General features: G+C 42.8%; 1 protein-coding gene and 1 non-coding gene across 5 annotated transcripts in view; both read right to left on the reverse strand.

The window, feature by feature from the left end:
• Positions 1–1,967: 1,967 nt before the first annotated feature.
• si:dkeyp-9d4.3 (caskin-1) overlaps positions 1,968–26,567 on the reverse strand; it is a 48,369-nt gene continuing 23,769 nt past the window's right edge. The window contains exons 8-22 of one of the 4 annotated variants that reach the window (XM_063475939.1): positions 26,104–26,212; positions 25,659–25,753; positions 24,442–24,556; positions 23,618–23,905; positions 21,473–21,571; positions 21,182–21,366; positions 17,270–17,351; positions 14,891–14,958; positions 12,666–12,770; positions 12,048–12,149; positions 11,782–11,920; positions 9,095–9,897; positions 8,362–9,019; positions 6,241–6,862; positions 1,968–3,955 (exon numbers count right to left, since the gene is read on the reverse strand). In XM_063475939.1, the coding sequence (XP_063332009.1) occupies positions 3,859–3,955; positions 6,241–6,862; positions 8,362–9,019; positions 9,095–9,897; positions 11,782–11,920; positions 12,048–12,149; positions 12,666–12,770; positions 14,891–14,958; positions 17,270–17,351; positions 21,182–21,366; positions 21,473–21,571; positions 23,618–23,905; positions 24,442–24,556; positions 25,659–25,753; positions 26,104–26,212 (3,567 nt within the window). In that variant the 3' untranslated portion in view covers positions 1,968–3,858. Of the gene's footprint in view, positions 3,956–6,240; positions 6,863–8,361; positions 9,020–9,094; positions 9,898–11,781; positions 11,921–12,047; positions 12,150–12,665; positions 12,774–14,890; positions 14,959–17,269; positions 17,352–21,181; positions 21,367–21,472; positions 21,572–23,617; positions 23,906–24,441; positions 24,557–25,658; positions 25,754–26,103; positions 26,213–26,567 lie in introns of all 4 variants that reach the window. The other 3 variants (XM_063475938.1, XM_063475940.1, XM_063475941.1) reach the window with 3 other exon arrangements.
• trnap-cgg (transfer RNA proline (anticodon CGG)) lies at positions 13,919–13,990 on the reverse strand. Its single transcript has one exon. It is a non-coding gene; the product is annotated as a tRNA-Pro (tRNA).

Here is a 26,567-nt window from a genome sequence, read left to right on the forward strand (position 1 = left end):
GTTAACGCTGACGGCATAGTTCAGATGCGCAAGGTCCAAGGCATCATGGGACTTGTAGTTCCTGGTGGTCAACGAACCCTTTCAAGCCTGAACCATTACAACTGCCATAAAATCCTTTTTTGTCTTTCTTTCTTTCTTTTTTAAAAAAAAATTGAGTGTTTATTGAAACTTCTGACTTTTTTTAATCATTTTCTTTTTTTGGCAATTTATTAGGAATTTTAGGCAGGAAATTAAGAAAATTCAAGTATCACTAGTTAATAGTTTGTAAAAAATATATATATATATATTTAGACCTTTAACTTGTGTTACCAGCAGGCATGATAACATAACAGGACAATGTGGATAAACTCAAAAAGTGCAACCACAGATAAACCCAGCCTGCATGTCAGCATCTTTTAATCAGTTGGGCCCCTGTACCTGTGTGCACATATCACATGTAGAAAGCCATGTTAACAACAAACACCTGTCTGAAAGTGTAAAATCTCACTGAGAATAATACTATTAATCATGTACTGGACTTTTCATTGGGTGAACAAAAGGTGTGGCTCCTCCTATGGTGCAGTGAAAAATCAGTGCTGCACAGGAATGTGCCTGGAATTTTTTTTATTTTTTTACACAATTTGAAGGTTATAAAAACTGGCCTGTCACCTTATTTGTAGTTTTACCTGTCAACAGCAATATCTACAATATAACACATGTAATTGTAGTTAACTGGCATAGCTAGATCTGCAGAATATAGAAACAATATAGTAATAAGACTGGATATATAATATAATGTTGACTGCAGACTCACTTTGGTAGGTGCACCTGTTTAACTGCTTATTAATGCTGATATCTAATCAATCACAGTGCAGCAACTCAGTGCATTAGGCATTTAGACATGGTTAAGATGACCCGCTGAAGTTCAAACTGAGCATTGGAACAGAGAAAAAAGCTGATTAAAGTGACAAAGCATGGTTGTTGGTGCCAGACAGACAGCAGATATTTCAGTAACTGCTCATCTACTGGGATTTTCCCATACAGTCATTTCTAGAGGTTACAGAAAATGTTCTGAAAAAGAAAAAATATTCAGTGAGCAGCAGATCTCTGGGTAAAAATACCTTTTTGATGTCAGAGGTCAGAGTGTGTGATGAATGCTATGCAGAAGAGCATCTCTGAATGCACAACACCTCAAATCTGGAAGCAGATGGACAGCAGCAGCAGAAGACCTCACCAGTTGTCACTCCTGTCAGCTAAGGAAAGGAAACTGAGGCTGCCATTCACCAAAACTGGTCAGGAACACTATGCAGGATGGGTCCATGAGTCCTCCATTAGACACTTCATTTCCTTCATCCTGGTGTTTTCTTCTGCTGCAGGTTGTGGTTTGTTTTTGTTTTTTTTTTGTTTTTTGCAGTTTCTGCATATTCAAAACCTGTCACACACATCTCCGGTAATTTCAAGCACTGTACAGCTCACTTAAGTTATAGAGTCTGATTGAAAAACAAAGGCCAGGGCAACATTTCCTTAATATTAGTTGGCAAACGATCACCAAAATTTCTAATGGGGGTAATCAACCCCTGTGTCCCCACTGAAATCCCCACATATGGCAAAGACATTTTCTTCTTTCCACATTGCTTAAATTTCTGTGTCACACGTCAGTGAGTAGAAATAGCCAAAATACACATTACCTGTTCAGTTATATTTTATCGCTGTACGCTCTGGTTTGGGTAGGTAACAAATCTTGTTCTGCAATTTATAACAGTACTTTGCCTGAAAATTCAATGCATTCGGTCTTAAAAATGGAGATAGATTCACTTAGGTTTCTGATTCTTTTGGAGAGGATTCCCCCGGGAGAGCAGAGGCTGTCAAAGCAGCAAAATTATTACCAGAGGATTTTCCACTGACATGTTCTGCCATTGTGTGCGGGTGAAGTCATTCGGGCGTAATCAGGCCTGCTGTAGAAGGCGAGATGCAAAAGAACAACTGCGAAAGAGTAGCATCCGGTTTAATTTTTTTTTTTTTACATTTATTCTCATCACAGCTGTACAGGAATGCATCGTCACAGCAGAAACACAACCTAAACCCAACCAACATGGCACAACAGCCGTCACAACACATCCAGAACTCGACCAGAAGCTCACCTCAATGCCTACAGCCATTATCGTTATTGTTATTATTAATAGTATTCACATAGATCCATCTGTCTCTCAAATATATCATCTTTGTTTTCAAAGAGCATAAAAATACAAGTGGACTCTTCATTGGGAGATGAACACTGGTGGTTGATCCACTGTCTGGCTAACACTGGGGTGGTTTGAGGGGGGGAGGGCTCTGAGTGGGCCACTAAAAACCAGGGATTCAAGGAGGAGCGGAGCCAACTTATTACAGCTTACGGGGGGCTTACATGGGCTGGTTTTAAATGGGGTAGACAAGCTGACTAATTTTAGAGGTCGTATATAGAAGCTATTCAGACATCACAGACACAAAAGGGCTTGTAAGGAACCCAAAAAACCCCAATAAATATGTTAAAGTATGGAACAAAAAACAAACAAACCAAAAAACTGAATATATGAAGAACACTACGAAGGCACAGAGAGATGTAGAGTTAACAAACCAGACACAGAGGGAGATTGTAAAAAAACAAAAAGTGGGGGAGACGAGATTCAAGGTGGGCCAATTAGAGGCAGTTTCACTAACCAACACTAGAGGGAGCCATAACAGCTCAAATACCCAGGTATACTATAAACTCTATGTATGTATACTGGATGTACTATATAAAGCATTGAAATATAGGTTTATCTTTTATAAACACTGTTCACTGCAGCAGGACAAAGGGATATACCGCATGAGTGTGCTTGTAAATATTTATATATATATATATATGTTCATGTGTGTGGTGTGTGTATGTGTGTGTGTGTGCAGATTTATTTTCAAGCAAACCTCCACAGCTGGAGTTAACCGCCAACAAAGCTGAAGACTAGCAAGATGTAATAAGTGTGTGCATGTGTGCGTGTGTGTGTGCGAGTGTCTAAAAACTCATGGACACACATCTATATCATCTTTCTGATCATTACAACAACTACTGTACGAGAGGGAGGACACTGACGTGAGCATCAGCAGGGACTACACACGACGACGACGACGACAACGGCAACGGCAGCAACAACAACAACAACATGAACAGAGACGACACACAGGGAGTCAGGAAGTCCGGCTAACCACAATCCTCCACTGGAACAGAAGAGAAATAGAGGCTACGAGTTGACTGGAAAAATGCATCCTTTTGACGCTGCAGGAGCGAGTCGGGCTCAGAAAGCGGCCCGCCTCTCTCCCCGTGTGCTTTTATAAATCTTCTCAGACGTCTCATCAGTATCTACCTCGTCTATCTATGTATCTAGCTATCTATCTATCTCCCTGTCAGACGGATAGTGTGCTTATTTCGCAAGCAATATGCTTATCTGCTGTCTCCCTGCCTGACTGAGTCAGCATGTCGGTCCAAGTCTGTAGAGATCAAAGAATGAGGAAAATGATTGTGCTTCTCATGGTTCACACAGCCATCTGAGGCCGGGTGGCAGCGGAGGCGGCGGCGGCGACATGCTGAGCTGCAGAGGTCAGAGGTTGCGTGGGAGCGGCCTCCTTGCACCAGGAGGCGTACTAGAGCTACTGCACCAGACAAAGAGGACTCCCTTCCCCCCCTCCCCTCGTCAGTACTGTACAAGGCTACATGAGAAAGCGCTCACGCACGCACGAGGGGGCGCACGCTCGAACACACGCTCTCCGCGCCGGCACTGAGCCTTGGGAGAGTTTTCTTACACCTACGCATGATGAGGGGGAAGGCGAGGGAAAGGGCTTGTAGGAAAATGAGATGCGTGCAGCAGATCAGTCCAGCATCGCATCCAGTTGGTCTGCCAAGTCGTCAAACATGCTGCCAATGTCGTCCAAGATGGAGACTGTTGCTTTTTTTCCGGAGAGAGAGCTGGAAGTTGGGCGAGAATAAAAGAAGGGTTCGGTTAGTGCTGAGGCATACAGCAAAGAATCAGAGATGGAAAGTGGAGGGATTTGAGAGGATGCAAATATCTAACACTGATCGCACATTAGCTACTTTGAATGACCTTCTGTGACCTAAGTTGTCACCCAATGACCTCTAACCCCAGGCAATAAGAATATGTGAATTTTGTTTGTTTGTTTTTATTAAAATTTTAAGTTCAAGATAAAGTTTTGGCAGTCAGGGAACAAAGAAATTAATCATAGCAAAAGTTTTTCACATTTCTTTCAAAATACAGGGTTAAGGTCTCATTTCCACATATAAGGACTTAGACCTCAGACAGCTAACATTCCAGCTCCTAAGTATAAATTCCGTGCGATGTTGGATTAAGTGGTTGTGCAAACTGTCTGCAGCATTTACCAGTGCTGCTTCTTGCACACGCCCTCACATAAAACCACGTGGAGATATATCCAGAGGTGTGAATGCGTGTGAAGCAGATTACTTCCTGTTGCATGCTGCATGTCAGACAGTCCTGACCTAATTCTCCCAAAACTGTCCAAAGTTCAAGCTTAAGTTTAAGCTTGTTCTGTGTTGTGCTTATTCACTTGGTATCAGATCGATACCAAGTGAATACAGGGCCAGTATTACCGATATCAGCATCAACACTAATGCTTTCAATTATACACAATACTTTTAACTTAGAGTAGTGTGTCATGATTTATGAGGTGAGTCATCATCAGTTTGCAAATTATGAACACACTTTGCTGACCACTAATTTAATGATTTAAATAAGCTATAGGCTATAAATAAAACAGACGTGACAGTCAACACAAAAAGGTTGAGACATTTTTCAAAGTGCATGTCTGAGGAATATTTTTCATTTCGCTCAAAATAATTTATTTAACACAGTTCACTGAGCTACATACTTAACTTAGAGGATAGAAGCAAAGTATAACTCTTACCCTGATAGTATTGATCCAATACCAATACCAGTGTCGGATCGATACTATCGATAATATTTGCATCGATCCGCCCACCTCTAGTTGAAGCAGCTAAAGATGCCAGAGGAGTCATTTGGATAGTTTCAGCTGGTAATATCTGATTTTTTTCCACCTAGCAAGTTTAAGTTTTCCTTCTAATTGTTTGTCTCCATGAATTCCCAAACCCATTTGGCTACTTAGCTATTCGATGCTCTGTTATATCTAACAGCAACCTTCTAGCTTTGTTGTCCTGTCATTATTGATAGTGGTGCAGTCGGCCATTCTTGGATTCACAACGCCTCCCTGAGTGGACTCGCAGCGTGTAATCCCCTGCACTGTTTTTGGTCTTCTTCCTGACGGCCTCGCTGCTTTGCTGTTCACTTTCCTTACAGTGAATCACAGAGCTGTTTTTAAAACAAAGGGAATGTTTACCATGGCCGCTGCTTCACATTTAAATCATTACGATCAAAACGCGGCGCGGCTTTGTTTGTGAAGCAGCCGCAGGAAATGCAATTTCATTGTCTGTTTGCGTGCGCGACAAACATACCCAAACGCACAAGCAAACCTTGGCTGGGTCCAGATTTTTGAATTCCTCCACTCCACTGAGTTGATCAACTGAGGGGGAATGAGTTGATGATATCAAACGAAAACAAATTTGGATCGCTGTTTTAAAGCAGCTCATTGGATTAGAATAAAAGTGCTGCTTTATATCCTTCTCCTTCTTTGCCTTTTTCAGCTGCACTGGAATAACTGCTGATAGCTAATGGGGAAAAATATATATCCCCTTCCTGTTTTGGTTTTCACAGGAGATCAAACAAAACTTCAAACCCATAGATGATGGGTGTCAAATGTCAGGTTTGACAGTCTGAGCAATGCCCTACCAGAAGATTTATCATGTAAAAAACTGCTGAAGTTTCACTTCTTTTTCTTGTATCAAGATATGTCAGGGATTAAATATCTTTAACCTGGCAGAAAGGGGAGTTTCACTGGTTGTCCCCACTTAAGATCAATGGCTACATCCATGTTTTGTACCGTCTATACTCAAACCAGAAGTGTGTGTATATTTCTCACAATCTTGAGCTTGATGTCAACACGAGCCTCGGGAGTCCTTTCTGTACAGCACTAGCACTTCCATTACACTGAAGCCTGTAATAAGCTGTCTCAATTTGCAGCCCTACACCGCGTAAAGTTATTTATGATCTAATCCCTTTGTCATTAGGTTGGGTGCCAACATGCAGTCCCGATGAATATAAATCTCCTTTCAGTGGGAAAATGAGATTTGCTTCTAGTACTCACTCATTTTGTGTGTCCTCCTCTTTGATCTGATGCTCCACAGCCTCCAAAGCTGCAGCCAAAGAGGCGCTGGTCTCCTCCAGCCGATGCTGAACCTCTCCCTCCTGCTCTCCTTCCCCTGGTCGACTCTCCACCTTGTCGCTCTTTGAGGACTTCCTCTCCAGCTCCTTCAAAGCTCCGTCCTCGGCTCTGCTTCTCTCCTCTTCCTGCTCTTTGTGCCTCCTGTGCTCTCGCTCTCTCCTCCTTTCCTCTTCATCCCGCCTCCTATCCTCTTCCTCCTCCACTTCCCGCAAGCCCAACAGGTCGATGGAGAGACCGGTGATCGAGGAGCGTGGAGGTTTGACGGGGTGCGGTGAGGGAGTGGACGGACTCTGGGCTGGAGAAGGGGAAGTGAGAGGGAGCCCGGGTGAGAGGCAGGGAGCGGAGGGGGTGTCGGGAGCTGGAAGAGGGGCGGCAGAGAGCGGAGAGGAGGGTTTGGGGGCCGGGGTGGGGCTGGCTGCAGCCGGGCTGGTAGCAGCGGGGCTCGGGCTCATGGTTGCTGAAGCTACTATTGCTTTGCCGGGTTTAGGTGCTGTCGGAGGCCCACGCGGCTTCGGCGACACGGGGGGAGGGACACGCTTCGACTCTGCTCAGAGAGAATCACAAAGAATGACGTCATTTTTCTCACGTATAGATGATATCTATTTCTCTGAAGAATCAAAACAATGAGAGCTTTGCTGTTATCGATTATTCATTAAAAAAAATGTTTTAGTCTTTGAGCACCTTTGTTTTCTGGAATAGTTTACTTGCCTGGTTTTTAATTTACAGAGCAACAGAAAATTTTCAGTTTTTAATACTGAAATGAGGTTTTGACCCGTGTGTGACCAAAAAGTGTCAGCTAATCGAGTGGCAGCAAACCATGTCCTGAAATGATCAGCACGACCTGCTCAACTTTAAACTGAGCAGGAAAGACAAAGAAAGAAGATTTAAGTGGCTTTTGATGTGGGATGTTTGTTTGTTGGTGCTTGGTCTGATGATTTCAGAAGCTGCTGGGATTTTCCCCACACAACCATCTCTATGGTTTACAGAGAATGGTCTGAAAAAGGGAAAATATCTAGCCAGCTGCAGTTCTCTAAGAGAAAAAGCTTTGTTGATGTCACAGGTCAGAGGAGACTGGCCAGAGTGCTTTGAGTTAACAGGAAGTCAACAGTAACTCAAATAACCACTCGAGTGTAAAAGAGCACCTTTGAACACAGCGAGGGATAACAACTGTAAATGCTTATGTAGCCACCGCATGTGATGAATTCTAACTCTTTTACCAATCACTGATTTCATGCAGAATACAAGGTTACACATAAAGCAGGATGTCTTTGGATTAAATGACATCAATTTAAAAACAATGTTTGTCATGAAAATGAACAGATGTTAATGACACTTATAATGATATTTAAATTAAGGTAACACAGAAAATATTAGAGGAGCTTTTATATTTGCTGTACTCAACTATGCAATGTGTGTTATAAGTAAGTTAATTAATATTAACTATATTTTTTAAACATGTGGGTAGTGAGCTGTATGTGTCTGAGCGGGGAACATTTCGTTTAGAACAGAAGAAAAATGGTCCCATCTGTTTTTTTGGTTCTTCCTGTGAAATCGGAGTTTTTCTTCCCTACTCTCGCCAAATGCTTGCTCATAGTCGTCTGATTGTTGGGATTTCTCTGTTTGATTGTAGAGTCTTTAACATATAATATAAAGCTCCTTGAGGCGACTGTTGTTGTGATTTGACCTTGACTTTCATTGTTAGTGCCCAAGGTCAAAAAGTTTCACGAAACCATATGCAGTATTATATAATATGAAAGGGCATTGAGGGAGCTATACAATGCACTTTTTGTTTTTTCAATACGACACCGTACTTCATCAACATAAGATGACGCCATAACAGGCTGATGTCAGCATGTGGTAATAAAAACATCATAAAACATCAAAGGTTTTATGGGGGGAGTTGTGTGTTCTTCTTTTCAAATAAAGGCAGAAATTAATGCCATATGTAGAAATTAATAAATATTTAAACGCCCTAAGTATAGGATTTTGATTTTCTGACACAGAAGTTAAATTCAGTGACTATGTTTTCTGTGTGTATCTCACCGGGGCTCTGGGCCAGCTCAGCAGTGTCAGGCCCGGGTATGGGGACCCTACGAGTTGGAGTCGGGGGGTCAGCTTGAGGCTTCTTCAGGGTGACTGTGGATGGTTTGGGTGAAACTGGTGGCTTCAGAGACTTCCTAGCTTCCATCCACTCACAGCTCTCCTTGTTGGTCTCCGTCCTCTCGGAGACCTCAGACACTGGCCTCCGCCTCAGGATCACGCCGCCGTTCTGCTGCGGCTCGCTTTCAATTTTACGGCAGCTATCTATTTGACTGATAGGAGAATCTGATTGGTTATTGCCTTGAATGAGATGCTCCGAGTGCTCAGCCGTGCGTGGCTTCCTGCGTATGGTGTCAGAGCCAGTAGTCATGGTAACAACAGTGGTAGACACAGGTGCAGGAACTTCAGAGTCCATGGCCACAGGACGCGGCTTCCTCCGGAGCGTCGCTGTGCCGTCTGTGATCTCTGACGCTGAGGTGAGCACGGTGGAGCGGGGCCGAGGCTCGGGGCGTCGCGGGACCGGTTGCTGAGGTAATTGGTCAGACTGATCTCCAGGGAGGCCTTCGGGTCCACTGATGGTCCTGCGGCGATTTAAAACATCATCTTCTTCAGATCCGAGACCTCCTGCGCCTGCCTGGCGACGAAGCAGCGGCGGACTCACCTGCAGATCACATCACTGTTAGACATGTAGCCCAAAAAACTCATACATTTGACTCTCACAGTCACTATCACCCACCTGTAGGTAGTTGGTGCTGCTTCCCAGATTCTTCGGCAGGGTTTTGGTTCCACTCACGATGGATGTTTCCAGCATGGCCGCGAGGCTGCGAACACTCCCAGAAGCCCCATCTGACCTCTCCAAGCCTGCTGACTCCTGAGCCCTTAAAGCAGCTCCCAGGCTGCCGCAGTCACTAGCTCGCCGCTCTCGATAGGTTGGCAGCCCGAGCAGCCCCTCCACCTGCCCCTCGCCCTCCCCGTCACCCCCGGTAATGGAAGAACAGGACCGTTTAGGAGGTGTTGGGGGCCGACCTTTCCTACGGGGGCGGAGGGTGACAGATGACTGGCTGCGGTTAACAGTGACATCATTAGCGGCAGCGGTATGTGAAGAGCTGCTGCGGCACACGGTGGCATATCTAGAGTCTGATTCCGAGCCAATTAGACTGTGAGTTCTCCGTCGCTCTTCCTCCTCGTTGGGCAGCCTCAGCAGAGGTACTGCCGAGTCTGCTGTCGACTGCTGGGTGGATGGCCGCGGCCGAGCCCTGGGGGAAGCCTGCTGGGTCCGAGTGTGCGGGGGCGTTTGCGGTGGGGTTTGAGTCGGTGTGTGGGGAGGGGTCTGTGTGTGTGTGAGACCTGGGCGAGGTTTGGCCCGAGGGCTGGGCACCCCGTCCCTCTGCTTCCTTGCCTCTTTCCGCAGCTCTGATGTAGTGCTGCCGCCCGGGCTGGATGGAGGTGTAGAGGGGCTCTGAGGAGGCTCGGAGCCACTTTCTCCTCTCTGAAGCTCCTTCAGTCGCTTCACTCCCAACATTATCTTCTTCTGATGACCTGAGCGGGGGCAGGAGTGCGGGGCAAAACAGAGGATTGTGAGAAGAGAATAAGCTATATTTACACTGCAAAGCTAGGAGAGAGTGGCATTTCTGCATAAAAGCCACCATGAAATACAAATTTACATTTTCTTGAAATCTGCAAATCTTTAATGGCAACCTCATTCTGCGCTAGTCATGCAGATTAAAACTAACCCAAAGGTTCACAGTTGCCAAACGTTGGACTGCTGGAGGGCTTTGGAACAATTCTCCCCACCAAAAAGTTGAATAATAATTATATCTCTGTATAGGTTTGTTTTGTTTTTTAACAGTATTATCCAACCAGAGTTCTCTGAGGTATCTATCTGTACTTTTGAAGTTGGAAAGTAAAACCCAGAGCATATATATATATATGTGGAATGTGTAAATACCCGTAATGTTTTAGTTTTCTTTAGTTAATGTTTAATTATCTTATTGTGTTATTGGTGGGACCGTTGCTAAGCAGCGCTCCCACTCTATGTTATGTCCAAATTCTTCCACTAGAACAATTCTGGTTCATATCCTGTCCTGCACCGTTTGAAACGTCTAAACATTAAAATGACTGGCTCATGTGCACACTGACAGCCACACGCAAACATGGCGATTTTGACAAACTAAACCACAAAAACATTTGTAACATCAAACTCGATCAGACATTTAAATCAACCTCACACAGAGCTCAGAGCCAGCCACAAGCCAGCAGCCTCGGTATGAGCAGTTAAGAGGCAAATTACAGAGAGGAGGTTGAAGTCCTGTTATCTTGTTTTGTTATATGTAAAAGTCTCGAGCCACCCCTCAAACTTTTGTTTAATAATTTATTTTATTATTAAAATAATATCTTGCATTGTAGAAAAGTTGTTTTTTTGCTTGTATATGCTGAAAGTCATAGATTACAGCAAGAAAACTGGCAAAAATCTGTACTGGCGTAAAATCATAGAAAATAACTGGAAATTTGAATCAGTCAAGAAAATTGTAGAGAATCGATATCAAAGAAATGCCATTCAACAACCACAAATCAACTGGCTCAACTGTGCCATTTATTTAATAATCTGTCAAAAAAAATGCCCCCTTTGAGTGACTGGGGGGGCTAGACTGGACTAATTAACCGACAGAGTGGAAGATGCAAAAAAATTCTATCTGAAGGATTTCTCTTCAACCTGCCTGCGAGCTCAAACGGGAAAATCAATCTTCTTTCCAACAGTGTCTTCCTGAAAGCCAGCAGATATAGACTTTTTGATCTGTAGGCATTTCAGTGAGAAGAGTGGCAACCTCTGTTTTTATCTTTCTTCACTGACCACATTTTTCACACTAAAAACACAAATTTTGTGGAGCTACTTCTTGGGACTGTCACATTTTTTAAAGGAGGTAGATACGATTTACAGATTGGCTTTCTAAGCGAGAGCAGTGCCGAGACGATTTTTACATTTGTTTTGACAGCTGGTTACAATGAGTCACACAGAGCGTCTTCACCAGGTGCAAACAATAGACACTTAACAGGCTGAAGATGATGGGGCGCATAATCGTCTATTATCGCTTTATTGGTTCATTTGAATCTCAACGTTCCCTCTGTGATGCGTTTATACGTTTGTTCACATTAAATTCGTGTATCTCTCCCACACAAATGGTTACACATGATTATAGAGAACAGCTTGAAATGCACTTCGGCACATTTCATCCAATTTAAAGCAATTGATCCATCTGTCTGTTTAAATCTACGCAATTTTTAAACAACAAACACAGAACAAAGACACTAAGAGCGAGTAACAGGAACCCGGCTTCCTAATGAAGGGTTGCACTTTTCTATAGAACTAGTGTTGCTAAGTTATAATATATTGCCTATAATCTTAATAATGACATTTTATCTTACCGAGCTTAGTGATGCCAATCTCTCGCAGATCTTCAAGGCTGATGTCCGAGACAAAGTCAATGTTCTCATAACCATTCTGCACGAGTACCTGGTAGTACTGACTAAGGCCCAGGTGAGACAGCCAGTCTGCCAGATTAGCCTTGATTAAACACAAAGACAGACAGACACAGGCACAGTTATGATGCTTTGTGAGCTGGATGCGTCTGTGCTCTTGTGTTCGTCCAACCTCCTTATTCTAGATTGTATGCAGCAGCTAACATCCTTACAGGCTTGTGGTCGGGCAGCCAGTCTGTGGAGGGCAGCTTGCTGATCTCTGATATTAACTTCTTTCGATGTCCGGGCTTCATGACCCCAATTGCCGTCAGATCCTTCAACGCAAAGCACACTCAGTCACATCATGAACTCACCACCTCTACTGGAGGTGTTTTTATTTCTATTCAAATGTGAGCAGTTTTTACAGGCAACTCTGACATTTGCACACGTGATATGCCTTCAGGAATATTTTGGCTTTGGATAATCTCTAATGAGTGTCGCCTGTCCTTTGGGGACGTTTACATCATAGCACTGTGTTTGCTTCAGCGCACACACACATACACACACAATCACATTAAAAACCACATTCAAGGACAAACACAGAGTAGTGTTTACAGCACAGACTGGAACACGCGGCCATGTGTGAACACAGGCATGTAAATGAAGCAGACGGAGCATGAGAAGTGACTGGTTGAGGCTCAGGACTCACACCGGGGGGTCAGGTGACAGAGACAGGAGGGTCATGATGACATCATCCAGGTCAGTGGGGAGCTGATTTTTGAGAGCTGTGCTGGGCGGAGCCTTGACAGACAAGGGGCGGGACGTGAGGGGGTCAGGGGTCATGACCTTACCTCAGGGGTCATGCGGCTAATGGTGTCTAGATCATATCCCGCGGTGAGGAAGTGGGTGGTGTAGAACTGCAGCTGAAACTCACCCAGCCACGCCACTACTGCCTGCTTCTAGAACAGAGAACACAGAGCGCTACTGCCTGCTTCTAGAAGAGTCCACAGGCCTCTTCTAGAGCCCGCTCTACAACACAGGAGAGAGGACTGTTCTAGAAGACAGCACAGAAACATCTAAGGAAATCCCCAAACGGCGCCATAGCCAGCAAGGAAAGGGAACCTACTCTGGAACACATGAAGGGGAGCTGTTCTAACTAAAAAGGGAATAAAACATAAGAAGAATAATCCCTCCAATTATTCAAACTCTGCCTAAAATGACTTCAAGATTGTCAGGAATAATAATAATAATGATAAATAATGTTTCACTCCCACGCAGTACTCGTGGTTATCCTCTAGGGTTTGTACAAACAGTAAGACACATTCTGGATAACAGATTACAACGTAAGTGCAAATATAAGATGCCTGCTTGCTCCTAGTGTTAATTAGCCTCTTACGTTTTGAGATCTCTGCCACTGAGCTACATCCCACCATCATCTCAATTCATGCTTTTCAGTCACATGACTGTTGCAGAGCACTACAGGGCAAAACACTGTCCCTGGGCAGGTCAATTAACAAATAGAAATACATAAAAGCACATCTTCAGTAAGCAAATTATACTCATACAAATATGTGGTTGCCTTTAGGGGTCGCCACACTGAATCATCTCACCCTATCCTTAGCATCCTTCTGTGTCACACCAACCCTCCTCATGTCCTTCTTCATTACATCCATGAACTTACTCTATGTTCCTTCTCCTTTCCTCCTCCCTGGCAGCTCCATCTTCGACATCCTTTGTCCAACATACCCACTATCTCAGCCTTGCCTCTCTATCTTTGTCTCCAAGATGTTCAACCTGAGCGAACCCCCTCCATTCTGGTCAAAAACCTTGAAGTCTGGCACCCGTCTTTTTGTTATCCACATTATACATCACAGCGGGTCTCACTACTGCCCTGTAAGCCTTCAATTTTACTCACCCTTCTAGCCTTTTGGCAAAAGGATCTTTATGAGATTTCCTTTCTTTTTTTCATCTTCAGTGACCATCGTTAAACCAGACCTGCATCTAGTATGAAAATCTAATGTTTAACCTTGCAAGTGTTTCACATAGCCCTCCCTATCGATCTGGACTTAGGTACCAGTACCTGGTTTGTGGGTGGATTAAATGAGAGCTCATCCGGGAGTTGAACCCGGGACCTCTCGCACCCGAAGCGAGAATCATACCCCTAGACCAATGAGCCAGTTATAATAATGGGCCATCAGTTTCAAAATAACTGTATTCAACATTACTGGTTTCAAGAAAATAATATGTTTATATAACATAAATCTTTTCATAACCTATTTCCAATTTCCAGTGGACCAGATTGGAGTCTTTGCCTGCTGATTCTAGCCCTCAGGCATTTAAAAAAACACACAAACACAACAAAACAGATCGACTGGCCCTAAAAAGAAAGCCCACGAGCATTACTACGTGCTCTGCTGCTGGTTAATTAGAGCTGGGCAAACTGTTCACAACATAAATATATCTTCATTCCCCTTCCTTGTATTTAGCGATGACGGAAGTCTTCGTGGTAGAGATCTCAAAACTCTAAGCACCTGATGTTGTGACACTACACCCTTCCAGGGGATTTGGGGTTAAATAAACCTTTAGGGGTCTAACAAAATAATCTTCTTTAAATCACTGGTAAATATGTGTTATATTTTCAGCGGTGTACATGTTATAGAGCGCTGCGTGAGGTCAGTCAGTGAGGAAACGCTAGGACGCAGCACGCAGATCAGCCCTGAGCTCCACAGAACACGCAGCACTGCCAGCAGCATGTGGGTGTCTCAGTGCGGTGTGAGGGCAGGGGAGGGAGGGAGAAGGGAGAGGGAGAGGGGGGAGGGACAGAAGGCAAGACAGCAACTGACTCCTCGATGTGTCTGTCACTCTGCCTGTCTCCATGGTGACACACTCGCATGCCCAGCCTCAGCGTGCCATCTTTTCAGGTGCAACACAACCACCATGTTTCCCACTGAAACCCCACCATTGCAGACGTTCTTTCTGCTACTTGAGAAGAACCAGAAGCAAACGGAAAAATGGAAACACCGGAATGAATCAATCCACCGAAAAAAAAAGTAAAGAAAAAAAAGATACAACTCACTTTCCCATCATCCTCTTCAGCCTTCCGTTCAAACGAGCGCTGCTCGTGAACCGTGCTGCTGGAAGAGCCTTAAGGTTGAAGTGATAAAGAAAGGACAAAGAATAAATCACATTACTCAATTTTCATTTTTCTGTTAATTACACCTTAAAGCTAGTTGTTTACAAAACACCCGCCTATTTATTATTTCTAGTGAGTTGTTTAAAAAATTAACGGATTCCTGTGAAATCGTGGTCCTTTGAAATCTACCATCACTAAACAGCTGTTCTAGGAAATTAACTGTACTTCAAAGAAACCTAAAAAAATCAGAAACAGTAACTTATCTCCTAATTGTTTGCTTTTCAAAACGCTGCAAAGCCAAGAAATGGTATTATGTGGTGATCTAAAGGATTCTTATGTGGGAGAAGCACAGGAGAAAGGAAACCAAGCCAGATTCCCACTGCCTATGGAGCCCTTCTTAACAGCTTTCATACTTGGCTGGCTCGGCAGCGCTGTTTTAGCACTACACTTCCCACATAACACTTAAACCAGTAGAATGACAGCGGATTAAACATGCTAATTTATGGGCTTCTTTTAAAGTGAGATTAGTAAAACAGCTACAGCTACAAAGTGCCCAAATTTAAGTGGGAGTCTTGAGACACTGTGAAAGTGTCTACACCACGAACTGTACGTGCACATTAATACAGAACATTTGCTTCAATGCTACGCTAGTCTTTGTAGCCCCAAGTGAACAATCACCTGCTGTAATGCAGACCTGCAAACAGCTTGTGACAAATAAGGTTTATAAGCTGGTCCAAATCCACAACAACCATTAAAGTTTTTAAAACTTCCCAAATATATCAACCCTGTAACGCCTGTAAGTCCATCTTCTTTCATACAAGACCGCTACACCATCAGTGTTATTTGAATGTATCCAATCAGACACAAGCAGTGCTACTGTGAGAAATCAAGTCCACAAAAATACTGATGTAGCAGAAATGAAAAGGATACAAATTTAAATTCATATGCGCAAAAAATCCCCCAAATTTCACATTTCTGGGAACTATTTCATGCTTCATGGAGTTTGCAGAACTCATTTTTTATGCATGTTGGTTCTTTTATGTAAAAATCTGAGGCTCCAATAAAAAGATAGACGTTAGTGATTAAAAAAAACCCAAAGCCAAGTGCATTTAATTCCTTCTTTAAAATCTGTATTACTCACTTTGTAAGAGATGGTCTGATGAGATCTCTACTCTACATGACAACATCAACATCTGTCTATGGTTCAGTTTTTAGTGCTGTATCGCAGCTAGTTTTGATCAGGGAGATGATATCAGGGATCACTGGGTAGCCAAAACAACTTACTCAAACACAAGGATCAATATTATTGATCGATATTGGCCATTTGCTGGCATTAACCAGCAGTAATCACGGCTGAGAAATTAAAATGAAAAAAGAAGCGATAAGAGAAAGGTATCGTTTGTCCACCAGAGGGCGCTCTGCAGCTGATCCAAGCAGAGCTAGAATGTGTAAACAAATAAATATAACAAATGTCAGGGACGTCTGTTTATGATTGTGTGTCTAAAAGAAAAGAAGATATCGCATTTTTATATCACCAAATATCAGCATTAGTATTGGTGTCGGTATCGCAAAATAACTACACTATGAGACATAAAGAGTGTAACATTTTAGCTTCACACTCTTGCAATACTAATCGATCAAAACTGACAAACTAAGTGGTTCCTCTGCAAAATAAATGAACTTCACGCTCACAGAAACGTTAGATATGTAAATTAATAGTTTAAGCTGGTAGTTTAACGTAATCTGTTGAATTTCTTTGAGCAGTCGGATTTACTTCTCAGGGTAACAGTTTACTAACATTGTTTTTTTATTCTGCTTATTGCAAGCAAACCTCTGCGGGTACAGCTAGAGCTCTGACTCACGAGAACAAGAAAGGATCCATGGCATCCCAAGAAGCCATGTCCCCGGCTGCTTAAAGCAGCTTTTTAGAAATGAAGAATAACTTGAAATACTCTTCTAAAAGGACCGGGACTGGAAATGCTGCTTGTGTCTGATATGAACAGACATGTGGTCTTTAGAGGGCCAGGCTGAAGAATAAAAAGTGATTCACATAAGCAATCCAAACAAGCCCCGAGGCGCTTGTTGTACTTGTGAACACTGCCTTGATCATTTTTAATTGTCATCACTTGCAGACAAAAGCAGTTTTTTTTTCCAAATTAACTGATCGCACGCGTTTCCTTTCAAGAAGGCAGAGACAAACTTTGTCATCTGTGCTTAAATCACTTCAGCAGCACACTTAAATTAAAGCTGACACGAATGAATACTTCAAATACAGACGGCGATAGCGCGCTATGCTGTGTTTGTATGAGTGTGTGTGCTTACTTGCTGACTGCTCCACAGACTGCGACTGCTCCAAGAGATGCTCCTTGGCTTTTACAGACTGAGACAGCACAGTGGCCAGGAGCTGAAAGACAAAAACACACACAAATATGCTCATATGTACACACACACACTCACATTGAGAAACATTTACTCAAGCATAATCGTTCAAATCCCAGAGGTGGTCCGTGACTCAGCTCAGTACTCAGCACTCTGCCTCCTGTATGTCCTACAATTTTCTGGTACAGCAGAAATACCAGCAAGACATTTCTTTAAATGCAAGACACTAAAAAAACAGGAAATACACATTTTATACCGACTGTTAAAATATCATTTAGTATGTGCTGAACAGCAGGATGTACAGAAAGGAAAAGCAAAACAGATGCTAAGAATTAGTTTCCTAGATCTTGTCCACATGCGGTCGATGTAATTTAATACAGTGGGCGACACATTTAAGTGCAGTTTTAAGGGAAACTAGCTTGAAATCAGACTTAAAATCACAATTAAATTCAGTGTGGCACAGCCGGTTACCTTTAACTGTGCAGTTAAAAAATAGTGGTGCAGTGCTGCTTGCTAAAGTTGCTGCTATAGTGGCAGGCTGACATACAAGTAGCACTCTATAACTGTGCATCCTGATTAGCTGTAGCTCTGGTGGTAGATGGTGTCACGTTCTCTGATGCGTTCATCAGTATGAATGTGGGTGCAAGTTAGATAGAAAGCACTTTCTTAAAAAAAATCTTGTGCTAATGAGTGAATGAGGCAAGAACCAGTGCATTTAGCATTTACAATCAAATGTTAGACTGACGTTATGTTAACAGTTCATCTGTGCTTGCAGCTTCATCTCCATCTCTGCCTGTCCCTCACATCATGCTCCCTGGATTTGTCCCTTTCTCTCTCTCCCCTTCACTTACTCTCCAGTGTGGTAAAATAACACATGAATTAATAATGAGCTGTCAAAGGGTGAATGTCATACAGTCCCATAGAAAAACAAGTACACCCAATGACTCAGTGGCTTGCACAACCACATTTAGCAGCATTAATTTGAAGTAATCGCTTTCTGTGGGACTTTATCGCTCCCTCGTTTCATTGTGGAGGAATTATGCCCCACTCTTCTTATAGCGTTGCTTCATTTCTTTGAGGTTTGTGAGCATTTATTTATGCAAAGCTCTCTTAAGGTCCCACCTCAGCATTTCAACGAGGCTGAAGTCTAGACTTTGACTGGACCACTGCACCTTGTGTTTTTTCTTTTTAAGGTATCCTGTGTGCCTGGGATCACTGTCCCGTTGAATGACCCACTATCAGCCCAGCATTAGCTGTCAGACAGATGGTCTCACCATTGATTCTAGAAGACTTTGGTATAAAGAGGAGTTCATGATTACTCCGTGACTGTTAGTCTTCTTGATGCATGCTCAATCATCCAGGTAAGTAAATCTCCAAAAGTTGATTCTGTTCATCTGGACGTAGCGTTTTGTGGGAGAAAGGTTTCGTCACTCATCCAAGTGACTTCTTCAGTCTCAGCTGACTGCAGGTTTCCTCAATCTTATAAACAGCACATTTGCATAATGACTGGAACCAGCCCACTGAGGGAACAATGGGCTGGGAGGTCAGTTCCTTCATTATAATTATGCAAATTCTCATAACCATTGATCAACAACCACTGACCAAAACCCACTGATCAATGGCCATGAGTACCATTCACAGAGAGTTGGGGAATGACTGCAATCACAGCATTGTAAGATGGTGAAAGATGTACCCTTAGGTCCCCTCCTTGACTCAGAGATGGTCTTTCCCTTTTCATGTAAATGGCCTCCTTGACTCCGCGCTCAAACCAGCATTCCTCCCTGTCCAGGATGTGTACATCCTCATCATAGAAAGAGTGTCCACTGGCCTGTAGGTGTAAATAGACTGCAGAGTCCTGGCCTGACGAGGTAGCTCTTCTGTGTTGTGCCATCCTCTTGGCCAGAGGTTGTTTGGTTTCCCAGATGTATAAATCCTGTTGTAGTCTCCTGATGACACCCAGTTTATGCTTCAGTGGATGATGAGAGTCAAACCTTAAATACTGATCCGTATGTGTAAGTTTACGGTACACGTCAGCTTTTAGATGTCCCCCATTACTGATGGAAATCTCACAGTCTAAGAAGGCTAATCTGCCACTTTTCATATCCTCCCTGGTGAATTTGATGTGTCGGTCCACCGAGTTTATGTGATTCATGAATTGTGGTGCCTCCTGAGATTTGATTTTCATCCAGGTGTCATCCACATGCCTGAACCAATGACTTGGTGGTGTTCCAGGGTAGGATAACAAATCCCTCTTTTCCACTTCTTCCATGTGCAAATTGGCCATGATGGGTGAAACTGGGGAACTCATGGCACACCCATGTTTCTGCCTGTAGAACTGACCCTTGTGTGTGAAACAGGTGAAATTAAGACAGTTCCAAAAGCAAACACACTTGGTCGATGCTGAAAGTGGTCCTGTTGTTGATCAGTGGGCTTTGAACAGTGGTTGTTGATCAATGGTCATGAGAATTTGCATAATCATGATGAAGGAACTGACCTCCCAGCCCATTGTTCCCTCAGTTGGCTGGTTTCAGTCATTATGCAAATGTACTGTTTATAAGATAGAGGAAACCTGCAGTGAGCTGAGACTGAAGAAGTCACTTGGATGAGTGACGAAACCTTTCTCCCACAAAACGCTACGTCCAGATGAACAGAATCAACTTTTGGACAGTGGCTGTTAGGTTCCCAGAACCTGTGGCTGCAAGCGAAGCCCAAATCATTCCCCGTCCACCACTGTGTTGCCAGTTGGTATGAGGTGTTTGTGCTGATTTGCTGTGTTTGGTCACTTTTAGTCTCATCTGTCCAAAATGCATTGTTCCAAAAGTCTTGTGCTTTGTTCAGATGATGAACTTTGCAATCCTAACCTGTGCTGCCATGTTCTTCTTAGAGAGAACAGGGTTTCTCCTGCAACCCCGTCCAAACAATTCATACTCGTTAAGTCCCTGCAGTACTTATACGCTATCACATTTAGAAGATTTTCGGAAAACTTGATGTCTGACCTCTAAACTTGAGGTCAAAGTCACTGAGATCAAACCTGTCTAAGATTTTTAGTAGCTACTCCTATGGTATCAATTTGAAGCTCCTACGTCGCTTCGTTCTCGAGTTATCACATTCACAAACCTCGGTGTCCACGTCGCATGCCTGCCTGGCAGGTGGTAAAAACAAAACTATAATAACTCTGGTTCACAAAGACCAAAAATTGTGTTTTCAATTGTTTTGGTTAACGTCCATCATCACAGGTGTTTCATCAGCAAAATGAAAGGAAGTTTTTTGATCTCAACACGCTTATCAGCCACTTTTTAAGGTGGAATATTTTCTTGAATATTAGTTCAGGTTGTATTGTGACTCAGTCAGCAGACCTTAAATATACCAGTTAATTGTATTTGTTATGGCTACATGCCATATGCTTTAGCGATGACTGTGTGCTTAAGAAGATCTATTTAATAGAATCACATTATGCAAACTACAAATATTCTACTCTCTCACTTGCAGAAAACAAACAAACTGTGGAGGTGGTTCAGCGGTACACCTATGACAACAGCTCACTGTGGAGGTGAGGTGCAAAAACACGATAAATAAGACAAAGTTGAGTTGCTTAACTTGAATTTAGCTGCTACACTGTATCCAAACAAACACAATGCACCTCGTGTGCTGCTAGGAAAAAACAACCTGTCGCCAACGGAAGAACAAACTGAGCAGGAAACAGAACTGTGGTTATCACATTAACTACAGTTGTGTTTGTTTCCTAGAAATGTTTTGCCGTTTCCCAGAAACGGTGTGTGTGTGTTGTTTTGTAAGGAAACAGCAGCGACGTCATGAAATATGTGCAAACACAACTGAATGCAAGGAGTCTTTTACCTTGACTCCTTCTGCTTGTGCATGCAGGCCGGGAGCATTAAGGCCGTGGGTGTTGACCCCTGGCGTGGGCGCAGGGTGGGGACTGGGTGCAGGAGTGGTCAAAACATGCGTGTTTCCAGAGCCCTGCAAGCTGCTCGATGACCGAACACTGCCGAGGCTGCCGACGCTGCCGCTGCGCTCGCCACCTCCACACATAAACACACGTTGTAGAGCGCAGCATTACACACACGCAACGTGTCTGACACACATCATTTCCTTTTTTGTCCCCACAAAAGCACGCTTTCAGTTTACCTGCCAGCGGTTTGCGCAGCACCCAGATGTCCTCACTGGTGCTGCTCTGCTGTCCCAAAGTGGGAGAGCCCTGAGGACTCAGCTCTGCAGTTCGTGAACCTGTCTCACACACACAGAGACACACACAGAACCCCACATCTGTTACTCCTTTGGTCTTAGTATTTTAAACTTAAAACTTTGTATTAGCAAAAATGCAGAAACAGAAACAATATCTGAGTGATAATAATGTGTACTGCTGTTCCCTATATACAGTAAATGTGTTGAGCTTGTGATTAAACACTGTAAAAGGCACAGACTCACACGCAGAGATACACTCACTCAGCTCACGTGCATAAACATGCTACTCATAGTGGGAGTTCTGAGGCTCGTAGAAACCCACAGACCCTTTTGGTCAAAACACCATGAAGCTGTTGTGAATGACACATCCAGTGACGTGTGGTGTTTCTACTTAATCACTGTAACACTGATTTAAAATGCTGAATAAGGCCTCTCAAGTTATCTATAACACACACAGCATGTCGAGTAAGAAAAATGAAAGGGTCATTTCACTCGAATTATAAGAAATCTAAAAAAGGGCCATTACTTTCATGGCATTAGTTGTCAAAAAAAAACACACTTAAAGAAACAAAACAAAGATTTGAGTCAGTTAGGACCCACATGGGCTAGATAAATGCCTAATCTATAATTTTGTTAGCCGTTTTTTGTAAATAATTATTTGATTGAACTGATCCTTTAATGAAGAAAGCCTGCACATATGCCTATGTAAAAAAGAAAGTCTTCAAGGGACAATATGCAGTATTGTTTAAAACTAAGTACACCATTACTGCTTCTGTGGGTGATTGTAGCTCAGGAGGTAGAGCAGGTCATCAATCAGGTCATCTACTGATTGGAAGGTTAGTAGTTCAATCCCTGGCTCCTCCAGTTTGCATGCCAAGTACTAACCAAGATACTAACCCCAAGTTGCTCTCTGATGCATCCATTGGAGTGTGAATGTTTAAGCAATAGCTCAGACTCTACAGGCCTCAATTAGCATGTTAAATATTAAAGTTCATCACAGTACAATTAAACAAAGTCTGAACAAGGCTTCTTTAGAAAGCTTGTCTCTACTTTCTGAAGCGAGCACAGCTATGAAAGCCTGTTTCTGTTACTAAAAAAAAAAGTAGCTATAACTTGAAATGTCGAGTTATCTTTCTCTAAATTTTGACTTATTAACTCAAAATTTTGAGAAAAGTAACTTGAAATTTCAAGTTAGCGCTGCCAATCAGTAATCTACGTAAATGACGTCATTTCCTTGTTACCGGGAAGCTGAAGCCCTCAGCTACAAATGCTACAGCTAAGCTACCAGTATTACAGCCAGTTATGAATGCACAAATTGCTGAGTATTTTCAGCGTGGCTCATATGAACAAACCAGAACACTTCTGGAAAAATGTCCTCTGAAAAGGCAAGATCAAGGTGGAGATGTTTGTCAAAATGCACAGCACCATATTTGGAGAAAAACATGGTGCTGTACCGTTGGTATGAGGTGTTTGTGCACGGTGGTGGAGGGGGGATGGTTTGGGCTTAGCTTGAAGCCAAAGGACCTGGACACTCTGCAGCCGTCGAGTCAACCATGAACTCCTCTGTACACCAAAGTGTTCTAGAGTCAAATGTGCGGCCATCTGTCTGACAGCTAGAGCTTGGCTGAAACTGGGTCATGGAACAAGACAATGATCCCAAGCGCACTAACAAATCTGTCAGTGTGTTGCAATAACCCAGTCAAATACCAGACTAATGAAACACTGTAGTGGGAGGACCTCAAACCTAAATGAAATGAAGCAACACTTTAAAAACTAACGGGGGGGGGGGGGGGGGGGGGCTGTTCTTACTTGATTGCGAGGCCGCTAGAGTGACACAGAAAACAATTATTAAACTTATCGCTGCTAAACATGGTTCTGCACGTAAGTGAGTCATGAGGTGTACTTAGTTTTTCACAGGACTGCTTCAGTTTTTTTTTAGGCCTTTTTGAGTATTTTTTTATTTGGCTGAACTGATTCTTTGATCAAGCGTTGCCACAAGCAGATAGACAGCAGGCTTTTTATGTGTTCTTGACAAAAAGCAGAGAAAGGATTCTTATCTGTGACTTAAAGTGACACTACAGTATGTACCTGTCTGACTTTGCTGCTCCTGAGAAGTGGAGAGAGGAGGAGGAGGAGGAGGAGGAGCAGTGGACAGAGGAGGAGTACACAGAGAAGGAGGAGAGATAGGGAGAGGAACGTACCCAAATGAGGAGAACCGAGGAAGGGACTGTGTGTTGGGGTTAAGGGGAGGAGGGGGAGGCAGATGCAGGGGAAGGACTTTGGAGGGGGGGTATGAGTTCCCGTTGACCGAGGCAATGGGGCAAGGATTGGGCCTGCGGAGGAGGAGGGTGTGGCACTGCTGGGAGGGGGAGTGACCTGGCAACAATCCAGGAGGAGGGAGGGGCAAAACAACAACAACAACAACACAACAACAACTGATCAGTCAACTTGAAACAAAACAAAAGTCTAATCAGAAAAAATCAGAAAATGCACAAAATAATAACTGATTAAACTTAAAACATGAGAAAAGAATACATCCATATATCCACAGGGAATATATCATTATAAAACAAAATATAATATCACTACAGCAATAAGGCAAACAAACAATATGAACAAAAACATTACAATCTAGCAGGGTCGGACTTGTTTATTAATTAGGAAGGGTGACAGAAGGAGCAGAAATATAGAGGGGTGATTCAGGGCCGACTGCGGATAGAGGACTATGTTTGATCGATGCAATCAATGAGACTGGCAGGGTGGGGAAAACAGATGGGCTGCCCCAAACAGGCCGATGATGCCACGGCTAGCTACAACTAATGACCAGCTATAGCTGCGAAACAGCTGCTAAGCTCACACGCACATCCACCCACCCACCCATACACACACACAGCTGTGATGTGGGTGGTCACCTGCCCTCTTGATGACTTCCACCATGTTGGAGGGGAAGTAGCCCACACGGTCATTTCCTGTCCGGTTGTCATGAATACAGCCTTTCCATCGGCCATCAGAGTGCTGCTCTAAAACCTGTGCACGTACAAAGATTACAGCCACTTTTCATTTCCATAACAAAGATTGCAAAGTCAAACTAAAACCATACCTTTATCAAGTTTAAATCTTTAGCTCTGAAGCTCATACTACCAGCTAACTTCAAACTAGTTATGGCAATAGTGGCTACTGCTGAGATGGCAGTGTAGCAAATTTAGCTGTTAATTCTTTATAAAAATACTTCTATCATTGTTTTGCTTATACTTTTTCAGACTTAGCAGCTGAAATGAGCAGAAAATATCTGTTTAAATTCCCATTTAAAAAAGGCAGTAGTTAAAAAAATGAGCAAGAAATAACACACTATATAGTCATTTAGCTAGCACTAGCTAGCATTAGCATAGATAGTAGTTTGAGGCATTTTTGCAAAATATAATTTAAAATGTTCCATGTATATCATAGATAAACTGTGTTTTATCAAGTGTCCACCTTACTAAACCCTGAATTCTTCAATCATAATACATTACACAACTCTTTTTACATTAGCAGGCTGGCTTTAGCGTTGCCATTTTTAGCCAGTTGGCTACAAAACTGGTTAAAAACACAAAACATACCATATAAACTGCCTTAACATGTATATAATTTTTGTGAATTATTTTTATAAAATTCAAATCCTTTTAAATTATAGATATTATATATAGTAGATGACCTCAAAACAAAAGCCAACATTGCATCTGCTTTACGTAATGTATTTTCATGCACATCTGTAAATAAGTATTCACTAACAGCACCTGTAACTGATTACTTTTTCATATACAATGTAACTTGCAAAAAAGATCAATAAATATAGAAGAATAAAGAAATAACATAATAAATTGACATACATGTCTGTGTTTTCTTATATGAGTGAAGCGGAGAAGCGCCATAGCTCTGGCAAAATACTTATTTATTTTTAATAACAAATTTTGTTATTAAGTTTGTGTGGCACAACCTCTTTTCAGCTCAGTGATGCTTACATTGTAACACCCAACTATTAAACTGTGTAGACAGATTTATATTACCGACACAGGTTATTATGACTGGCAAACATGCAGCACAGGCTGAAACATATTTTTATTGCGGAACCTTAATTATAAAGCTATACCGTGATGATGTCGCCAGCTTTGATGTTGAGGCTGGTAAGGTCATAGTTGTTGCAGTAATCCTTTAGTGCTCGCACCTGCATTGCAGCTGAGGCATCTACAACACAAGAGTATAAAGTGCAGACAGAAGAGAACGGAGGGGAAGGTGATATTGGTGGGTAGTATTATTAGCATAATAAATATCGCCAGTCTAATCAATACAAGAAAATCCCAAAATAAGAATGGACATTATGCCATTGTTTTAAATGTCAATAGCAATAAATTAATTTTAAAAACGTCTTTTTACAGTATGTTGTTATTTAATAACAAAAACCAGGTTCCGAATAGTTTTAACACTCACAAAATGGGCATGGCTTGAAAAGCAGATTTTTGGTGTTGCCACCAGCTGGGAGGGTTTAAAAAATGTGTCACACAAGGATTTGTGAGTTGGTGCACTCGCGGCCTCACCTCTCAGTAACTGTTTGATCTCCCGGCTGGCCTGCGTGGTAGTGAACTGGTTAACAATGTCCAGGGCAGTCTGACTCAAAGTGTTTCTCACTCCTGCACTGATGCCACTCTGGAGTGAAGCAGAGGAGGAAAATGATTAAAGCTGCAAAATCAAATTGTGTGTCACAAAGAACATTCCACAGTAGGGATGTTTGTTGTGCGCGCTGCCTCAGCATTAACATGAAAAGTGAAGCGCAGCAGGACGAGAGGGGACGCTTAAAGTGGGCCCTTTACAAAGGCAGGGTTAGGCATTTACATCCATGTTCATCTGAAGGTCAAAAAAAAGGTTAAAAACCGAACAACAGGTTTGAATATTGGATGACAGGCAGGAGGCTGGTCAGCCTGCTACTGCTTTATGTAATAAACAATAACAATATAACATATCCCACAGTTTTCTCACAGTCAGATGAATGGCAATTGCTGGG

The sequence above is a fragment of the Pelmatolapia mariae genome, linkage group LG6, assembly GCF_036321145.2.
Source record: "Pelmatolapia mariae isolate MD_Pm_ZW linkage group LG6, Pm_UMD_F_2, whole genome shotgun sequence".
Classification (NCBI taxonomy): domain Eukaryota; kingdom Metazoa; phylum Chordata; class Actinopteri; order Cichliformes; family Cichlidae; genus Pelmatolapia; species Pelmatolapia mariae.